The sequence below is a fragment of the Dromaius novaehollandiae genome, chromosome Z (genome assembly GCF_036370855.1).
Source record: "Dromaius novaehollandiae isolate bDroNov1 chromosome Z, bDroNov1.hap1, whole genome shotgun sequence".
Lineage (NCBI taxonomy): Eukaryota > Metazoa > Chordata > Aves > Casuariiformes > Dromaiidae > Dromaius > Dromaius novaehollandiae.
Genome location: NC_088132.1, coordinates 69,656,217 through 69,676,216, shown reverse-complemented (window position 1 = coordinate 69,676,216; position 20,000 = coordinate 69,656,217). Strand labels below are relative to the sequence as shown.

General features: G+C 40.4%; 1 protein-coding gene across 4 annotated transcripts in view; it reads left to right on the top strand.

Annotated features, from left to right (window-relative positions):
- Positions 1-19,888, top strand: part of LOC135323478 (oncostatin-M-specific receptor subunit beta-like) — a 34,560-nt gene extending 14,672 nt beyond the window's left edge. For all 4 annotated transcript variants that reach the window (XM_064502092.1, XM_064502091.1, XM_064502093.1 and 1 more), the window contains 16 exons: positions 220-383; positions 3,097-3,256; positions 4,906-5,187; positions 5,805-5,934; positions 7,215-7,372; positions 9,319-9,455; positions 10,740-10,899; positions 11,378-11,454; positions 11,874-12,090; positions 12,754-12,954; positions 14,139-14,240; positions 14,640-14,819; positions 16,160-16,324; positions 17,909-17,987; positions 18,276-18,348; positions 19,371-19,888. In XM_064502092.1, the coding sequence (XP_064358162.1) occupies positions 220-383; positions 3,097-3,256; positions 4,906-5,187; positions 5,805-5,934; positions 7,215-7,372; positions 9,319-9,455; positions 10,740-10,899; positions 11,378-11,454; positions 11,874-12,090; positions 12,754-12,954; positions 14,139-14,240; positions 14,640-14,819; positions 16,160-16,324; positions 17,909-17,987; positions 18,276-18,348; positions 19,371-19,820 (2,735 nt within the window). In that variant the 3' untranslated portion in view covers positions 19,821-19,888. The remainder of the gene's footprint in view (positions 1-219; positions 384-3,096; positions 3,257-4,905; positions 5,188-5,804; positions 5,935-7,214; positions 7,373-9,318; positions 9,456-10,739; positions 10,900-11,377; positions 11,455-11,873; positions 12,091-12,753; positions 12,955-14,138; positions 14,241-14,639; positions 14,820-16,159; positions 16,325-17,908; positions 17,988-18,275; positions 18,349-19,370) is intronic.
- Positions 19,889-20,000: the final 112 nt, after the last annotated feature.

Sequence of the window (20,000 nt, the reverse complement as noted above, 5' to 3'; positions counted from 1 at the left end):
AGAACTCTCCTTTGCTACCTTCTCTATTGGACTGTGAGGAAGTCAGTGTCAGACATGGGAGCAGGGTCTAGTATGTCATACTGCTTGCTCCACTGCTTTGACTAATGACTCCCATGAGAAAACTGGCATGGAAATTTTGGTCTTTTGTAGCTTAAACACATTTGAAGGACTGAAGCATACAAAGCCATTAATATTTTTGTGTCTTTTTTCTGCTTCTAGAATCCCTTGTGTTTCCAGTAATGTACCTTAACGTTTCCAAAGATTTGCCTCTTCAGCGTCTGCTGGTGGAATGGGATGTTGGCAAGTCAGCGCATGATGCTGAGCTGTCAATGTCTTTTGAAATACAAGTCAGTCGAACAGAAGAAAATACTATTGTGTGGACAGTAAGTGTATTTAAACAAAAAAGGGTATTTTAGATGTCTACAATATGGATGAACCTGAAGGAAAATCAAATGTTCAGATGCATATGCAGCTTGCTTTATTGTTTAGGTTTACCATTTATAACACAGTATTTCCTGAGTTGTGCTAGAAATACCTCCCTATTTCACTAGGTGCCACACTTGGCCTAATGTTATGTCCAGTTTTTGTGAAAACAAAACATTGGCTCAGATGAGGAAGTCATTCTTGCCTGTGCAGTGTAGATACACCTTGCTTATCCTTATTCAGGTACTGTGGTGGGCAGACTTCGGAGATCTGATTTTAAAGGCCTCCATTCCCCTTCAAAGGTGTAGGTTCCCTGAGGAGCCTTCCAGAAAAATTCCTTTTTTGCTCCTAATGCAGGCAACTAGTTATCTTTTTGTAGCATGATTACTGCCCTTCATTAGTGACTAATTGAGCGTAAGTCATGTGTTGCTGCAACACTTCTCATCTTAGGAACCAAATAGTCTCCATGTGAGCCAGGTTGTATGAGGCCTGTGCTTGGCCCTGCTAGCAGTCACCTTATACCCAGTGCTTACAGTTAGGGAAGAAGGTAGTGATGTCTCTTCTGGCAAGTCCTAGCCTGTCTTATCACCTGAACTAGCCAGATTTTCTCAGGAGGTGCAGATATGATCACCCAAATCATTATGGCTTAAGCCTGCTCCTAATTTTTTTACCAGTTTGTGACTTCACTGTGAGAACTGCTGTATCACAAGAAATTTTTTCTCTCCTTTGGATCTTACAAAATCGTTTGGTAATTAAATGCAGGTTTTGGGGATATTACAGCTTTTTATGAGTCATCTGCTGATCTAACTGGAAGAATATTAAATACATATGCTAAAACCCAGTAAAACTGGGAAACTCTTCTAACTCATTTAAAGCTGCTGTTTGTTAGGAGGGATATAAAGCAGAGAAGGGCTTTTTTCCCCTGAAACTAAGAGTCAAGAAAATAAGATGAACACTGTTAAAAGAGTCATAAAAGAGTCATAACTTATTGCTGATCAGCCAGTTAGTAGTATTTTGTCTCTCTGAGTTTGAAGAACCACAACTTCACTGCAGAAGAGCTGTATGTAGTTCAGAAGATTTTGGCCACCTTGATACAGGGGGTAGGATTTTTAGCACCTCATGAATAGATCTAACCCTGAAATTGCAAAAAGGGGTCATGTAGCTCCAAGCAATCAAATGGTTGTTCAGAGTAATCTTCCAACAAAACCTGTTAACTTGCAGGAAGAAAGAAAGAGCTATGCAAATCCGAGGACATAGTCTGTACTGGTACTCATAATAAATATGGCATGGAAAATAAATAAGGTATTTTGGATGTCACTGCCACACAGGAATGCATTTGCTTCTGTGTTATTCTGAAGAGTGTGTAACAATAACAAAACTCTGAATCTGCTCACACCAAAGCATGTACAGTCTATATAACTTTAAAAGCAGCAGCTACGTTCCTCAGTGCTATAATTCACAAGTTAAATTGTAAAATGATTGCAGAGTGTCTGTCAGAGTCATGCTATTACAAAAGTGCAGGTGTTGCTGATGGAAAGCAGTGATGGAAGGCAGTACTATAGTTGTCAGTGTGAGCTAGAGCTCTGATACAGCTCATTGGAGCATCACTGATCTCTATGCTGAGAAACTGGCACGGTTGCTTTTAGAAATACTGAATATTTGCTCTGTTCTGAAATGTATTTTTAACTGCAGGCCATTAATAGAAATGTTTTCAGCCCTTCCTTCCTGCTTTTTATGGGCTCTCATGCCAGGGAAGATTCATACTCAGGGTACCTTTTCATCCATATCTGTTTGTGTGACTGCTTGGTGCCCTTGTTAGTCTGAGTTGCAGGGCTAAATATTAGTACAGCCCATTGAAGGACCAGGTAAGCCTTAGCAGGTACCTGCTGAGAGGAATTTGCAAGGTATTTTCTGTATGGGAGAAGCAGAACATTCAATTTTTTTGCTGTTTGTCTGCGTTTATATATCAATATAAAATTGTTTCCCAAATTATGGAGCATATTGCACTCATGACTTTTCAATTCCATTTTATACTTTGGGCCATCCTTTTTCTGTTAGCTTTCTGGATCTCTAACGCTCCTGAATATTTTTTTTTTCATGTTTCTCGCATGTGCATATTACAGCAGTGAAGCATTTTGGGGAAACTGGCAGGTACTTTCCTCCTCTGCTTGTTGCTGGTGGCAGTGCTGTCTGCAGCCTCTGTGAACTACAATGAGATAATATCTGTGTAGTTCCTTGGTCAGTGCAAATGCATGCTGTAATCCAGAACCAGAGATATGTAAACCAGAGCTTTAGAGAAGGTGCATCTCCAGACAGCAGCATGTATATGCAGACTGCTGTAACAGCAGGCACAAGTAAGCTGCTGAAAGTCTCTGAAAGCAAGTCCAGTTCTTGAGAAGCAGGGCCTGACTCACAGTTATGTTGTTATCATCAAGTAGTCTTGCCAACATCTCTGTCACTACAGCACGGCTAGTGCAGATTTGTAAGCAGTTACTTAGACCTCTGAGAATATGAGATCACATGTGGCAGCGTGGATTTCAATGACTGATGTTTTCAAAAGCGTTTTCCTCCTTTGAGCCTGCTTTCTCTCTCTGTGTTTGATTGTAATTCCAAAGTAAATATCTATGCATTGCTGTGATTTTAATACTCTGCCTGACTGGCCTTTGTTTATAGGAGTTTCATAACGTCACACTTGACAAATCAAGAAAGCCTCTTCATTGGAAGTGGGATTCAGACTTACCTTTGGAGTGTATGTCACACTCGGTGAGGATCAGGAGTAAAGCAGAAGCATCAAAAATCTGGAGTCAGTGGAGTCTATGGGAGACCGTCCTGGGTAAGCAAAATAAGATTTTGCAATATTGGTTTTATTTTTTCCAGTACAATGCTAGATCTTAATTTGCTGATGATTTTAATGATAGTGACCAATTCAAGAGAGAGAACACCAAATCAATAATTTGTTTTGGACCATTTCATCTCTAAGCACTAACCAACTCCTTTCTGCTGGCAATAATAGTAATACTTCAACTATTGTCTTGATTTGCAGACCATTGTCCTTACATAATAGGTGAAAAGTTTTAGAGCTTTTCTTGCTCACACATTAAAACAATGCTGTACACTGAGTGGTATGCAAACTTGGATTTGAGTAGATTTTTTTTGGTGCTCTATGGAGTCTCTTTTTATCCCCCAGTGAAAGGTGGAAGTGTGAAGGCTGATTTGGCCTGCTCACTTGACTTCAGCTTTTGCCCAAGGCAGGAGCCTTGGCTGTAGCTTAGGTTATCACTGGGTCAGACTGGGGGAGAGGAGAGGAAGTGCACAGCTGCGGCTGCATCATCTGATGCTTGAATATCTCTTTTGTCTTGGGATTATAGCTCTGCTTAGTATTAAAGAAGCAGAGAGGGAGGAGCAAGTCAGCTTCTTATGTCACTTGGAATGAATTTCTGTGAGTTATATGAGAGCATACAGGGGGTGGACTAAAAATGTAATCAAATGATACAGCAAGAAACAGGTTTTTTTCAGATTACAACATGACTTACTGGAACAACTTGGTTTCCAGGGAATTTAAGTCATTTAAACAAATACATAACTCTGCTTCAGCAAAGAATGATTACAATGATTTTGTAAAGGAATACTATTCTTCTTTGGATCACCAACAGTTTGAGGTCATAAAAGCAGCGCAGGTCTGTTTACTTGGATTGTGGCACACAAATTGCCCTTCTCCCTCGCCTTATATAATGGGAGATGGGATGCAAGACTCCCCTTTCAGTCTCACTAACCTTAGTCCTGGACATTTTATTTTTTAATTGAAATTGGATAGGGATCAAAATGTGGGATTAGTTTGTGAGAAGGAAATAGTATTTAAGACCTGATTCAGAGCTCTTTGAAAGGTAATGAATCCAGACTTCATCAAATCCTTCAGACCATATTTTATCTCTAACCTGTCCAAAAGCCCATGAGTCTCTTAAGTCCCACTAATTTTTACATCCAAGAGGGAGTCCAACACTGAAAGCCATAGAAGTCTCATTCCGATCTGAGTTTCCTGATTCATGCAATGTTGACTCCTCTTAGCTGGGCTCTGTGTGCCTTCAGAACATGGCATGTTTCCAGTCCCCTGCTCAAAATCTGCAAGAGCAGGCATTTTGGCTGTAAGCATCAGGCTGTTCACAGGTGCAGGAGGCAGTATTCATCTGTAAGGGCAGTTCTTGAACACAAACTTTTTGTTTCCTCTAAGCAAAAGGCAGTAAGCTGGATTTAGGCTTCCTTCAGATAGTTTGTTGAACTATATTGTACATGAATGGATTTAACAGAAACTTAGGTATGGTTACATATCTAATTGATCTCTACATGAAGAAGAACACTGTATGAAAGTACATGAATGGATAATATAACATGAGCAGATGCTTGTATAAATGCTCAGTTATGTATTCAGATTGAAACCCCACCTTGAGCAGATTTTGAAATGCTTTATTGTGTGTTAATTTGCAGGTTTGGACACTTCAAATAACAGTGGACCACAAATCTTTCCAGATGAAAAAGTTGTAGAGGAAGGCTTTGACATCACTCTTTGCTGCATTGGAAGGAAAGGTCAAATCATTAAGGAATTCTTTTCATTGCCAGCTGTTCATAATTTCAATCGCACAGACACTCAAATAGGACTGCTCACTGTGAAAAATGTGGCACATCAAGAAGGGCATCACATCACAGTGTACTGTCGAGAGTCTTGCAAAGAAGACGAATGCTACAGTCGTGCAGTTTTCTTTGTGGGTAGTAAGTGAATGCTTTAGTTCAGTTCTCTTTTCTTGTTGCTATTCAGTCAAGAATGACTTGGAGAGAGGAGGAGGGGAAACAAAAAACTTGCTGTAAGTTGGCATTGTCCTGTTATGTCTAGCTGATCTCTGCTGAATGTCTGACTTTAGCTCTAAACTCACTTGCATGTAGAAAACATTACAGAATAGAACTTGTCTTTTTAAGCATGTTCAAATTAATTTGGTGACTTGATCCCATGACAAGTGAATGATTTAATAAATATATTTGTTTAGGAATCCAGCTTAACTGTCTGTGTGCATGTAGTAAAACTCAACATAGCCCCCCCTTCCAAGCATGGAAGTAAGCTTTATGTGTAGAAAACCATACAAATTAATTAATCTATTATTTTAACAAAAAGTTCTTCTCTACGGAAGTGTTTGGAATGCAATTAACTTAAGGTGTAGTTCTGATTTCCTCTATGGAGTGGTCATTGAATAAGTACAATTGAAATAATAACATCTGTAGTAAAGCAGGCTTTGTACACATTGATTATTTGTAGTTTGTTAATACAGTGAGAGTGTTGATGACTTTTGCCTTAATTGCCATGCTGTTGGCTTTTTGTTTTTCCCCCTGACAAGAACCACCTGATATACCTAACGATTTTTCCTGCCAAACTCAAGACATGAAAACGATAATATGTACTTGGAGCCGAGGAGGAGACACCTATCTCTATGGACGTCATTCAACAAAATACACTTTGTTTGAAGAGTAAGTCTCCTCATAATTATATTAACTCTGGCCTGTGCTGTACAGAACAGCAGTCAAGTTCTTTCTGTTCCTTAAAATCTGTGGAAATATTTCTTTATCCATGTTGCAGTTAGCTGCCTGCCTCTTTCCAGCTCATTGATCAGCTTTTTTAACAAAGGTTGAGCAGTGCAGAACTGCTCTGAGATAGACTAGCTATAATAAATTGCTGGTCTGTCAGACCAGCTTCTGCTTGATAGAGGGTGTTATAACACTTCTTTTTGGTCAGTTTGTTTGGGTATCTTTAGCTAGGCATGAAGACACTGTGCAAGCAGGATATACATAACTTAAAAGTATAAAGTAACTATAACATGAAAGATAACTAGGATTTAATAAGCTCTTAGGCTAAGTATTAGTATGTTCACACCCCTTAACACTGATGATGGCACTGTTGACTCAAACTGGTGATTCCCAACTAGCCCCAATTAGCTTGACTAACTTCCCTGGTTCTTACGCTTTAGGATTTTATAACTTTCCATGCTGGTATTTATCTTCTTGAATCCTTGAGCTACTGACAGTCCCATCTCAACAATCCTACTTCTGTCTGTGATTTTACCTTTTCTTATCTCTCTACAGACTTTCTCACAGCTCTTCCTCAGCAGTCTGGGTCAAGGTTATGCAGCTGTGGCATATCGGAGCTGAGTCTTGATTCCTTGCCACATAGGCAGCTAAACCCCTAGGAGAGAAGTGGGACCTTGCATCAGGGACTGCAGAGAAAGGGTGTTAAAGGGGAACTCACAAAACAGACCAGAAGCCTCATGTTATCATAACAAACTTTTGTTAGAAGATCTCAGCAGAAGATAGGTCATCATTGCATAGTACCTTCATGGTCTCTGCATCATTCACTTCCATTAAAATATTATGATGGCAATGAAAAAAAAAAAAGCTGCACTGAAATTACTGTTTTATTTAAAAGCTTAACTGCAGCCATGTGAATGGTTTAATTCTTGGCATATTAAGTCCCTAATTTAGGAAGCTGTAAACCTGTGATGAAATCCTTGATACATTTAGCTGTATCCCAAAAGGATAAGAAGTAAGAAGAAAGACTTTTTTCTAATTGTAAGAATGCCTACATTCATCCTACTCTGGGCTAGGGGAAAGAACTGGGTGGCCTCTCACAGTCCCCTTCAGCTTTATTTTCCATGATGCTATATTCTAGTTGCGCATCAGCAATTTCCACATCTGTCTTGATTCTACATTATGGAAAAATGTCTTTCATTTTTTTCCCCCCTCTTCTTTGATAGGTTTTCCCAAAGCTTGGTTCCGTGCACAGTAAGTTGTTCTGAGCAGTGCTCTTGTTCTTGGGATATAAACCAACAGAGGGTCTATAATATCACACTGACTGCTGAAAACCCCCTGGGAAAGAAAACTGCCACAGATGTTTTTGATGCAACTCACAGAAGTAAGGCCTTTTCTGTTTCTTTGTTGAAGACCCTGTCCTCTTGCTTATCTTAATACTTGGTTGCGGATTTAAGTATAGAAGTCCTTGATTGTTTTGCCTTCTCAGTTTCTATTAGCTATCTTTCCCTGTGCCATAGTTATCTGCTGCCCCTTCAGTTTCAGCTTTGCAAAGTTCTATTAATGGCAGAAAACAGCTTCATTCCAAAGATCAAATTTAGTTATTGAAATGGCTCCTTCTGGCTTCAAAATCCATCACTTTGCTGAAGATGGTTCACAGTGTGGGAAGCAACAATACAAAGATACAAAATTTTTATTCAAGAAAAAATCTGTGCAGGAAACTTGGGAATTCATTCCTTTCTCCAGAATATTATTACTACCTATTACTGATGTTACTGTCTTTCCAAAATAAAATGGAGATGCTTGCTTTGAAAAGTAGGTAAATAAAATGAATAATACCTCTACAAATGAGATGTGATTCAGATAAGCAGCTATTTATTGTCAGGAGAGGGGGGGAAGGTGCTAACCTGTCTTGCTGCATAACTAATGTGGGACAGTAACATCTGTTCTGCTAGTGTAAGGGAAGAAGAGTATTCAAGCATCAGTGAAATAAAACAAGTTACTCTGTAAGCAGTAACTAATGCTTGTAGTTCCTTTTTTCCTGTTTGTGTCCTTTATCGTGGTGTGCCCCAACACAGAGGCCCCAGGTTCCACAAGTTACCCATGATCTTCCTCCACCTGAAAACACATGGGTCTTTCCTGTGTCTCCAGCGGTATTTTCAGCTCTCCGTGTGTCCTCTGGCCCCACCACATCCACCTCACAGTGTTTCCAAGGCGTTCTCCACCCTTACGTGTTTGAGGAAGTCAGAGGCAGCATGTTCATGGCTTTGGTTGTGAAGCTGACGAGCTGATGGTCTGTGTGTAACTCTCGGGTTCTGGCAGCACTTCCTGCATCAGAGTTTTGCTAGGTGCTGTTATTCAGTTTGGCTCAAAGTGGCCTATGAGTTCTAACAGTTGATAGTTTGATTCTTTGGGCGAGGAAGAAATGGAGCAGGAAGAAAGCAGAAGAGTAAACTGTCAGGTTGTAGTGAGACAACACAACACTATAAATTTAATTTTCATGGGGAATCAAGCGAAAATAGACTACACTTAGTGTATGGTTAAGAACATTAAAGTCCTACTACAATTTTTTTTCCAGTTCTGATCATTGTTGCAAGTTACAGAAATGATGTATGGTATTTATGATGAATTAACCTTTTAAGTAGTGATTGCAGTAAAGTCCTTTATGTTTTCTCTGATTCTGTAAATATTTACCATAGGATTTTGCCTATTTAAAAGATGTCAGCAAATAAAGGAAAATGAAGTACAGCATTTCCAATTCTGCATATGGCAGCAGGGGTTTTCTGTGTCAAACATGAACTCCTTTGATTCTGGAATTCCTCAAATTGTAATTCATGCTCCATGAAGTTCTAGCATAGTGGCCCACAGCTATAAACATCGTATGCACTCTCATTGCCGTGTCTTATTTCTTGTGATTGAGCTGATGGTCTGGGAAGGTTTGAGAACTGCTGCTCTCACTTAGTACCGCTTACATAGCAGTGAAGTCAAATGTTACTCGCTATGCTGTGTCTGAGCCCTCGCCCACACCCTGGAAGGAGAATTCTGTTGGATTTGCAGTAAAAGTCTCTGCCTGTGTCTTTTGCTTGTGATGTTCCAGAATATCCCCAAGTCAACGCAAGTTGTTTTTTTTGAAAACTTGTGTAATATTTACTTACAAAGATATGTTTACATTCTGAAATGAGTTTTTACTAATTTATATCTACCTCTCGTAGACAGGCAGAAGACTCTTAGGCTGTATTTCTTACTTGCTTTTACTCCTCAACTAAAATACTTCAAAATATTTCATTATTATGTGTTTTACAAGAACAGACCTGTATTTTCCATTGGCAGTTTATCCCTTTGCGCCTTTCCAGCTGTGGGAAGAATGTACGGATACAGAAATCGCATTGTATTGGAAACATCGAAACAAAGGAATTGAACTCTTTTGTCAGACAGAGGTGCTCCACCCTGATGGGAAAGCAGAACTGGTATGAAACCTGGATTTCATACACAAAAGCATATTTAATATCTTTCTGACTTAGAATTAAAAAATATTTCCTCAGCAATTTGAATACACTACATATTGGGAGTGTGCAGAGGCCTCTCTTTTCCGGTTAAGAGCTCCCAAGCTCTGCCTGCACCAGTCATATCATCCACATGGGCAGCATTTGTTCGGAGTATGAATTAGTGTTAGCGCTTCCTACACTGCCGGCTGAGGTATTACCCTGACTGCTTTGCATGTGTAGTTATGTCCTTTGCTGAACAGACCAAGGTTTGTTGAAGTAGAAGAAAATACAAATGGGCCTTATAATTGCTGCTGTTATGGCTATTGCTAGTTTCAATTGCTCGTGTTTTTATAATTTGTACCAACTTATAAACAAGTAGTAGAGAGGTGTGTTGAAGGAGCAGGCTTTTCTGCTACTAATCCAGGAGCTTTCGGGGAGCCATTGATGTTGACATGACAGTGGCCTGTCTGGTTCCTAGTAATAGACCCCAATTTAGTTTTTCTTTACATCCTTTTGCACTTCTTGAAGAAGCGTGTTTCAGTAGAGTCCTTATCTTGTTCCACCTCTTTCACAAACAGTGAGGTCGATCAGCTGTTCATATAGGTATTGTGATTTCCCTTCAGCCTTTTTCTTACAAAGGTAGCTTGGCTCTAGCCTATTAGCTAGCCATATTAAAAGACATTATAAAGCTCAGGAGCAGCCTGTATTCTGTCTGCATTATTGCCCAAGAGCTGTTAGATCAAATGGCCGCTGCAGACGACCATTGCAGGAAACAGACAGAAGAGAGTTGAAAAGCATGCTCACTTTTTGACTCTTACCAGAACTCACCCTGACTCTTAGGAGGAAGGGGCGGGAAGACCGGCGAAAAAAAATGGAAAGAAAAGGCAGCAGTAGATAGCGTGCATATGTCTAGAACAGCTTCTTGCTTATGCGAACTGAGTAACAGACCCAGGTAGGGTGAGGATAAGGTGTCAATGAATTACCTCTGCCTTGATGTAAAGAGTGGTCATTTTACAGGCTATTGCGAAGGACTTCTACTCAGACCATTATACAGAGGAGGCTTACACACCTCTTTTTGAGTGTCCCAGTCTTTGGATCTTTTGCCATATCTTTTTTTCTTGACCACTGTTCCATAATTATGTTTTCCTTGTCAAGCTTAACCTGCTCTTCGTAGGATCTGGAGGCAAAACTACTTCCTCGGACAAAAGCGTCTTTCTCATGAAGCAGATCTGAGCTCTGACTCTGCTCTGTTGTTCTGTTCTGCAGCACAATAGTTCAGGCACAGAACTCCAATATTCCAGCATCGCCCTGGGTGGACTGCAGCCATACACCGAATATACAGTTAGAGTACGCTGTGGGGCAGCTAAGCACTTCTGGAGGTGGAGCGAATGGAGCGAAGCCCGAACCATCAGAACAGAGGAAGCAAGTACGTCTGGTCTGTTGAAAAGGGGAGCTTGAAGGCTGTTCTCTGACTGCCATCTCTATTCGCTATTTACAGATCCTCACTTGCTGTGTAGCTAAAACAGAGGCCTGTTGCACGCATAAAAGTAGAAGCACCCTAAGCAAGCTTTAGGAAGGAGGCTTCTTAAATAGTTCTCCTACATGCAAGTCTCTGGCATTTCATCCAGTGGAGGCAGTGGGAGATGCAGGCTGGAGAAATTGCGCAGAAGTGGGAACAAGGACCTGGGACCTACAAGCAAAGAAAGGTTTTCTAGGGAAATGAGCCAGACAGTCATTCAGAAGAAGAATGAAGACAGCAAGAAATTAAAGAATGAAGTTTTGGCAAGACCTGGGGGTCATGCAGAAAGAGAGATTTGGGGGGGTTGAATCTCTTCAAAGAGGAGGAAATAATCTGTTTATCCTTTCTGCACCTAGAACATCTTGTTTTGCTGTGTTTATTGTAGCTCCGTCAGGGAAACTGGACATCTGGAGAGAAATTACACCAGTTTTGGGTGGGCGGAATGTGACCTTATTCTGGAAGGTGAGACATGGGTACAGAAACAATAATGAAACTCTACATAAAGGAGTTGGAAACTTCTCCCCAAAATTCTGACAAGTCTGTCTGTGTAAGTCCCAAAAGGTAATTAATAGCAATTCAATATGAAAATGTCTTTTAAGAATCTAACACAAGTATTATATGTAATGTATTTCAGAACATATGTAGCTGTATGATGGTGTGCTTTCCTGGCATTTCAGACATGTATATGTATGATTTTCCAAGCATTGTAACAAGACAGATTCCATTACTGAGATTCGTACGTTTTCATTTCAACCAATGTTTGTATGCATATATGCAAGCAAGTGCTTGTGTCATTACAGAAGTAAACTGTTTTATTACAGCAAAATTTACTAAGTAATTGGTGTTAAAATTTTCTACTACACACACAACTTTTCCCCCAGCTACCACCAAGTTTTCGAGCAAATGGAAGAAGTATTTCATATGAAATAACCTGGGAAACAGTAGAAGAAGAGTCTAAGCCTGAACGCATCTCCATTTCATCAGTCTATAATAGCACAAGGATTTCCATTGATAATCATCCTTACAAAATCAGTGTTGTGGCAAAGAACAATGTTAATTATTCACTTCCTTCAGTAATGATCATCCCTGGAGCTACAGGTAATGGTAGCAGTATTTTCAGCTAAATTTAGATTTCCATTACGGGAGTTTTGTTTCCACCTATTTTATGTGAAGTGATAATTTATCGTCTTGGGGGAATAAATTAACCTGGCCTTGTAAATAAAATTGTTGCTATTTAGAAATTATTATTGTATTTTGGCCTCTAAGGTGGTAGCTGTATGTCAGTTAAGCTGAGGTACCTTGATCCATCCCTCACAGCAGAAAGTCGATGTTCCACAGGGAATCTGCACAGATTAAAACATATTTAGCCTTAAGCTAGGCCTCAGTCCTGCAGCAGGTGCCATAGATGCAGCCAGTGACTCGTGTGAATCTGTACATGATTAGCCTCTTGTGGCTTACTATTTACAGCTCCGTTTTTCTGCAGTTCAGTTCTTTGTACAAATGCATAGTAATATAACTACTGGGTGGTTTTGAGCAATCAGGTTTTTAATAGAGATCAGCTTTCAGTGTATGAAAGAGCCATATGTCTGATAATGAAGAAACACAACTGATTTATTAGTGTTAAGAAACACAACTGATTTATTAGTGTTTACCACAGCTCAGCATAGAAACTGTATCAACCCTCATTTATGCATCAGTGGTCTAATACTGGAAAATATAAACATAACTGGAAAATATAAACTCTGTTTTGTTTACTATTAGGCACTGAAAAAGAACTCGGCGTTTCAAATCTTAAAGAAGACCAGGTTAATGGTACAGATGATGGCATTTTTATTTCCTGGGAACCCAGAAATACGTATGACAGTTACATTATCGATTGGTGTAACTTTCCAGAGTTGCAGCCCTGTGATCTTCAGTGGAAGAGATTTGGGCCCCACACTTCCAGTGCACTGATCAGCTCAGGTGAAAGCAGAAAAATTTTTCTTTCTGATGCCTGTTCTTATGCTCTGGGCCTTAATTAAATTTAGGATACAAATCCTGTGGAATACTGAAGTCTGTGCAGTGCAGGTGTAATTCTTTGGAAGCAGGTAGCATCATGTTTTGCCTAGTAGCTGGATGAGACACCACACATGTATCAGCACCACAGAGCCTATTTCTTGGAAATCAGCATAATATTTTGGCAAAACCTCTTCTGAGTAGCCTGTAGTAAAATCTTGAAGGAAGGTAGTGAAGTTAATGAAGAAGTTCAAAATCTGTTTTCAGCAAGAGAGAAGCAGAATAGAGCTCTGCCTTATCTGTAACACAGGTCAGAATTTTAGACTCGGGCAATATGATACCCACTGCTTAGTGAGAGGTTTAATGCTCTTAGTGTGCCCAGAGAACATGTCTCAGCACCAGTCCTTGCTTAGCATCAGTTGTGTGTTCCTGTCCTGGTGGTGGCCATTAGACCTGAATTCTTTCTGGCTGCGTGAAAGTCGTTCTGATATACTTCTGCAACTGCAGGATTGTAGCCTTCCTCGAGTCTCTGCCAGCTGAGTTCACTTTGGAATAAAACATGTTTGATCAAAATTTGACTGAACACATTTCAATATGCATTAAACAAACTGCACTTCAAGTCATACATGCACAAGGGGTGTTTTTTATGGGAGCCTGCCCCCTCACTGAAAGAGAGCATAGTGAGAGTCTTCATAGAGAAAATGTTGTCCGGTTCCTCAGTGGGCTGCACTTGGGTAATGCGGTTGGGAGTGGATGTCTGTGAGGATAACGTGGAATTCTGATGTACGGGTGCATGTCTACATTAAACAGTCCAAAGGATGACCTTCGCTTGTGTCAGAAACAGAAATGAAATTATCTTGCTCTTTGATGCTTTCAGAGTCTAATGTGCACTCATCTGGAATACTCTAGGGCAATAAAAATATTTTAAGAAATCTCAGTTCTCTGGTTCGGCTGGAATAAATACATTTAATTCACATTAGGTACACTAAGAATTGGCTTACCCGGGGTTTTCTTCAGTTGACTTAATAGCACAATAGCATCCAAAGAGGATTTCTAGTGGATTATAGATCTCTGTTTCAAGCAGTAAAGTAAAAGCAGAACCCCATAACCAAGCCATGACCATTTTTGTAATCAGTTCAACTATTTTGTAGCTTCGTTTGTGCCGGGGGTGAGATACAACTTCCACATCTATGGATCTGTTGCTAATACAGTCTTCTTATTGGAGAAGAAGACTGGTTATCTCAAGGAACTCCGTAAGTTGGCAACATCTTACAGGCTTTTTCCTATAACTAGCTGAAGATGCATTTGCTGTGTTGTTTCTGTATCATTGGTGGAGCATGTACAAGTCGTAAAACGATGCAAATGGCTTAAATAGATGATGTTTAACTAGTGCAGTGGCCAGGTAGAGTCCACATCAGTCAGGGGAGCTAAACGAGACCTGTGATTAGCAGTCGCTGCTTTGTGTATAACGTGGACTACGTGAATGCTTTGTGAAGCTCACAGGTTTTGGGAGTGTTTTGGCTGTGCAAAGCTTTTAAATACAAGTCGGATTTAAATGGAAACACCACTTGGAAATTTAAAATTGTTTCAGTAAGAAGGTAAACATTCTCGAAGAAAAATGGCACGTTTAACATCAGTTTCCTTTCTTCCAGCCCTTCCATTTGACCCGTCTGTGGAAATAGTTCATCTGACTTTCCATGCAGTAACACTGTCTTGGGATTCTTATCACACAAATGCATCACAGCCTAGCTTTGTAGGAGGTTACCATGTCTATGTGTCTCCTGTGCAAGAGGACTGCAATTTGAAGGAATCCAAAAAGCATGTTCTTCCAGGTAACTGACGTAGGGAGGTCTGTCATTGGTACAGGTAAAAGGCTGCATGGGGGTGTAGCTGATACTGCAATCTCTTGGAAAGTTCACGTTAGCCAGGCAGACTGGCACATTAGGCAAGATACAGATTTCAACACCGGCTGCTTTTGCTTCCTCCCTAATGCTTGAGGTGCTGATGGGCAGAAGCAGTCCTGGCATCACAGATTTGTAACTGCCTTTAACTTCAGGATGGATTCCTGTAGTGCTGTAGGAGGAGTCAGGTTTCTGCCTCTTGCAGGCTGACTTCTGGATGAATCTCTGAAACATCTGTTTGTGGTCTACTTGGATGAGACTCATAGGAAGCCTGTCAGTTTTACTAGGATTTAGGGTATTTTAGAAACAGATGGGATGCCTTTTATTTGCCTCAGAGTTGGAACACTGTGGAAATTCCCCATTTAAATTCCTTTACAGTGAAAATATCTATGGCTGTGTTCTACACTGGAGTTTCTTGTGCAGCAGAGCTAAGCTGGGATGTGGCACAAAGCCACATTTAATCTTTTGTTTCTGATTTTCCTGCTCCACACCCAAAACTGCTCCAGATGACTTTACTGCATTAAAATTTCCAGGTGTTTCCAATGTATTCAAGAGTGTAGGGTTTTTTTCTTTCTTTCTTTCTTCTTTTCCCTTTCCTTCCCTTTTCTCACAGGTTGGTCATGTCCTGTTTCAGATCCTCTCTGCGGATTAGACTAGTACCAGGCTGAAAAGTTTAGTTTGAACTGAAGGAGGCTTATGTGGTAGTTCCTCTCAAAGCTAAACTACCATAGTAGTACCATAATTTTGCAAGTAGTCCCAGTTAGGAAAGGCTTGAAATGTTTAAATCAAAGATTGGCTCTTTCCCAGTTTGCCTGAGCTGGCAGATAAGGGGTGTGACTGGGAACAGGAGGAAGAAGCCAGCCCTTCTCTCCCTGGGGTCTGGAGTTGCCTAAACAGAGAGGCAGGGATATTTTTTTTTTTCAGGCAGCAATTTCTTAATCTTTGAGGATTTATAGGATTTTGGAGAAAAAGAAAATGGGAAGATCTAATCAATTCTGTTTAGAAAGCTAGAGTAAAAGAAAATGAAAATAAATAGTTGCAGGAATAGTTTGCCAGGAAGTTGTTAGGTGGTCTGCCACAGGACGGGCTGGGCCGTGGACCTTCCAGTTAGAGGGGATGCGAGTGTAGCCCAGTGGCAATGAGTCAGGATGCATCATCTTTCACAGAAGAAAGTACACGTATTACAGAGAAGGTGACTTGTAAATGCTCTGTTATTTCAGTGGTTTAGTGGTCTCAATTATGCTTATTTGTAACATCTGGTTTCATTTTAGATGGTTCAGTGCTATGTAAATACACAATTGAAAACCCAGAAGAGAAGAGGTACACTGTGAAACACCTAATGCCAAATACAAAATACAAACTAGTGGTTAAAGCATATACAGGTGGAGGAGAGACTCCTATTGTCAACTTTATTTACATAGAAACGCCATTTAATTGTGAGTATTGACAATGATAATTTGTCTTCTGGCAGAAGGATGGGAGGATGCTAGATTAAAGTAATCTTCCTTTCTCAAAGGAAAACATTTAATTATAGGTAGCATGCCCTTGAGAAAGGATCCAACTGGAAAGAAAAATGCATGCACCAACACAACATTTTGGTGCTTTTAAGTAGCTATGTCTTTGTATTTTAGAAATGAAAAGAATTTTACAACCTTATTTAAATTTCATAACCTTCATAACCTTCGTGGAAGTAGCTTCATACATGCATATCTGCTTGGCCAGCAAGTCCTGTCTGCTGGACTGCATTAAAGAATTTTATTTGTATTTAACTAGTTTTCTGATCTATGGAAAAATTACAGACTTATGCGCAAATAGATGATTTCTATCAGGAGCCTTGAATTTCTGATTTTGATATTTATTCAGATCACTTTTAAAATCCATTAATGAGTCAATTCCTTCACAAGTCAATACGAGAAGACTGTTGGCTTGAGCAGTCTGGGCAGAGCCACTTTTCAAAGCAGAACAGGAAATTGCATGCCCGTAATTCTGTTCCCTTGAAAATACCACTCAGCAGGCTCACGTCTTTTGAGACTTGTGCTCCAAGTTGGAGATACCTAGTTTTGAAACATTTGTCTGAGGTGGGGGTAAAGGGCAAGAGGGAGGAAAGGGTTCACCCTTTGGTATTGGCTTGCGCAAGGAAACTTCATGCTTTACGCTACCTACCAGGGCTGTGTCTAAACCCTCATGGGCAGAGGCAGCTCTGCCTCTCCTCTCCCTCTCACGCCAGGGATCCTGCTCCCACTCCAGGCTTCCCCGGCACAGGAGCAGCCGTTTGTACAGCCACACAGGGAATGAATGCAGGGCTGACCCATTTCTAAACTTACCAGCGAAGAATAAAGGAGAACGTCACCCGCGCCCCTGCCCTGCTGTGGTTCGTGGAAGGGACATACAAACCCGGAGGGCAGCGGCTAGAGCAGTCTGCCAGGGAACAGGGAAAGCACCAGCTCTTTCGGTCAGGACCAGTTCGCAACAGCCCAAGCAGGTTGTGCAAACATAGCCCAAGGCTGTGTCTTCCAGCCGAAAGGAAACATTGAGATTCTTGTGGCAGCATAAAATCCTAGGAGAGGAAAAACACTGCTAGTGTCTATCTTGATAGACACACTGGAGGTAGAGTTTACTTCAGTTTTGGCTCATGGTAACAATCTTAGCTTATTTTTTTTGGTATCTGAGAGAAAACCTAAAACCAAGTGTTAAGTGAGATTCCCACTGCCTTAACTCTTGATAATTTCTTTTAGGTAAGAAGCCAATGTGAGCAGAGGGCAAGTTAAAAGCAATCTGGTGATATTTCAATTTTGTAAGAGAAATCAATATCCAAACACATATAACTGTATCTCAGAATTTACAGCCAAAGTATCCTGCAACCACTTACAAACCACAGACCACACAACTTCACTGCTGACTTAGTGGCTAGTATCCCTCATGGACCTTAGGATGTAATTTGTCCCAGAAACTCAGGATGTATTGACTTTTAACAAGGGAGAAATTGAAAACAATTTTTTAAAGTATTTTTCCTTTCACAGCAAACATGCTGTACCTTCTAGTCCTGCTTGTGATAGTTCCTTTGGTAGTAGCAGCTCTATGCCAATGGAAGATGAAGTGGTAAGTTATAATACATTTTTTTTTTCTCCTGTAGAGAGAGAATGTAACTAGTGTAATTCACAAACCACAGCTGCAGCTTGTCTTTTCCAGCCTGTTATAAGGTCTCATTCATTTTTTTCCTTTGAATGTCCAACTGTGTGGATGTTGTAAGTATTTGGCTTGCAGCATTTCCGAGACACTCATCATCTCCTGCTGTTTCTGTACACATCTAAGAGTTGCTTCTGCTGGTAGAATATGCTTTGGTGAGAGAACAAAAAAACCTCATTTGTTTTGCTGTCTTGTTTCCAGGGTGAAGGAGTGCTGCTGTCCTGTAATACCTAGTCCTAACAGGAGCAAAGTGCTTTCATTTAAAGATCTTACGGTAAGATCACTGAACAAATCTAATATTTTTAATTTTTCCAATCTTAGATTAGAAAAATTTCACCAAAAAATCATTTTCCTGTCCTGGCTGCTTTTAAAAATGAGCGACACTCATTATACAGAAATAAACATAATCTCACATCATGGTTTGACGTCATTTTGTGGAAAAACTCTCCTTGCATGTGCTTCTGCAGTGATCACTTTGTATTCTGATGTCTGTTACTGCAAAGAAAGCATGAAAGCGTAATCAGATAATGATGTTGACAGCTAGTCCTTCCACTATTACTGTTTAAAACCTTGAGCACAACAGACCGTACCTTAGAATTGTGCACTTTGCTATGGTTTTTGAGCTGTCCCCCCCGCCTCACTTGTCCGTCACACTGTCAATCATTGTAAAGCACAGGAGAGCAAACCCCCCCCCCCCCCCCCCCAATGGCCCTTGCAGGGGGCTCTGCCAGGCACTGACAGGTCTGGCTGGGATGAAGGGGTGGAGAGAGTGCTCTCAGCTTCCCCGACAGGCCCTTCAAACCGTGAACCACTGCCTTTATACAGCGCACAAGGGGTCCCAAAACTAGGAGCACGTCTCTATCATCCTGGCACATGTGGAAGCATTGCCAGTTTTGCTGCTAGTATTCACTGAAGGAGTCATCTCTAAAACTTACAGCCCACAAACTTCTGCTGCCCTACATTTGCTATTGTTTCACACTGAAAACTGCACAGATGATAAAACCCTGGCCAAGTCTGTAAAATAAAGGGACATCTTTTCTTACTTCATTACATTTAATCATATTGAACTTCTTAACTTAAAAAAAAATCTCTAAATACTAGTTGATAAATTCCACATAAAAATCCAGCTTCCATCAAACATCCTGTATGTTTCTTCCTTCAAATTCAGTTCTTTTGTATGGAAACACCCCACTCACAATATTTACAATGCAATTTTAGAAGTGTTTGAAGTAATTACTCCCTTTACCCTGAGCTTCTTTCATTGAGTGATTTTTTTTTTTAATGATTCCCCTGTAGATTGGTTCTGAGAAAGTATTGAAAATAAATGACTGCATGCCTGATGCTCTAGCAGTGGATAATAAGCCTGAAGCCCAGAAATTACATCTGTGGAGACAAATGTCTTCTACTCCAACAGAAGAAAAGATTGATGTTCACAATTCTTCCTGGACTTACCCTAATCAAAATGAAGAACGAGACTTTACATCCACACCAAAACCTATGACTCATACTTGGTTTGAAAACTTTGCATATTCATCTCACATTGCAGTTGAAACTGACCCCTATCAAAACCCAGAGATGCTGGAAACAAGCAAGCCACAGCTGTCAGCAGCATTGTACCAGCCACAGTATTACTTTGATATTTTGAATGAAGGTACTGGCTCATCACCCAGAGAAACAGCTGGCAGAAAGACCAGTCTGAGATATGTTTCACAAACAGATGTGCACTGTTCATGGAGGAGGCTTTGATGTACTCTGTACCACTGAGTCCATGTAGTGTTTGGGTTACAAAATACAAATAAGAGTTTCTGAATCCACGATCATTTCTTTTCTTGATGATGACTTTCATTTAAGTCCTACTTTTGTTAACTCTGCAAAGCTGTTGCTTCAGGAGTAATTTAAAAATACTGACTTTTGCACTGGAATGAT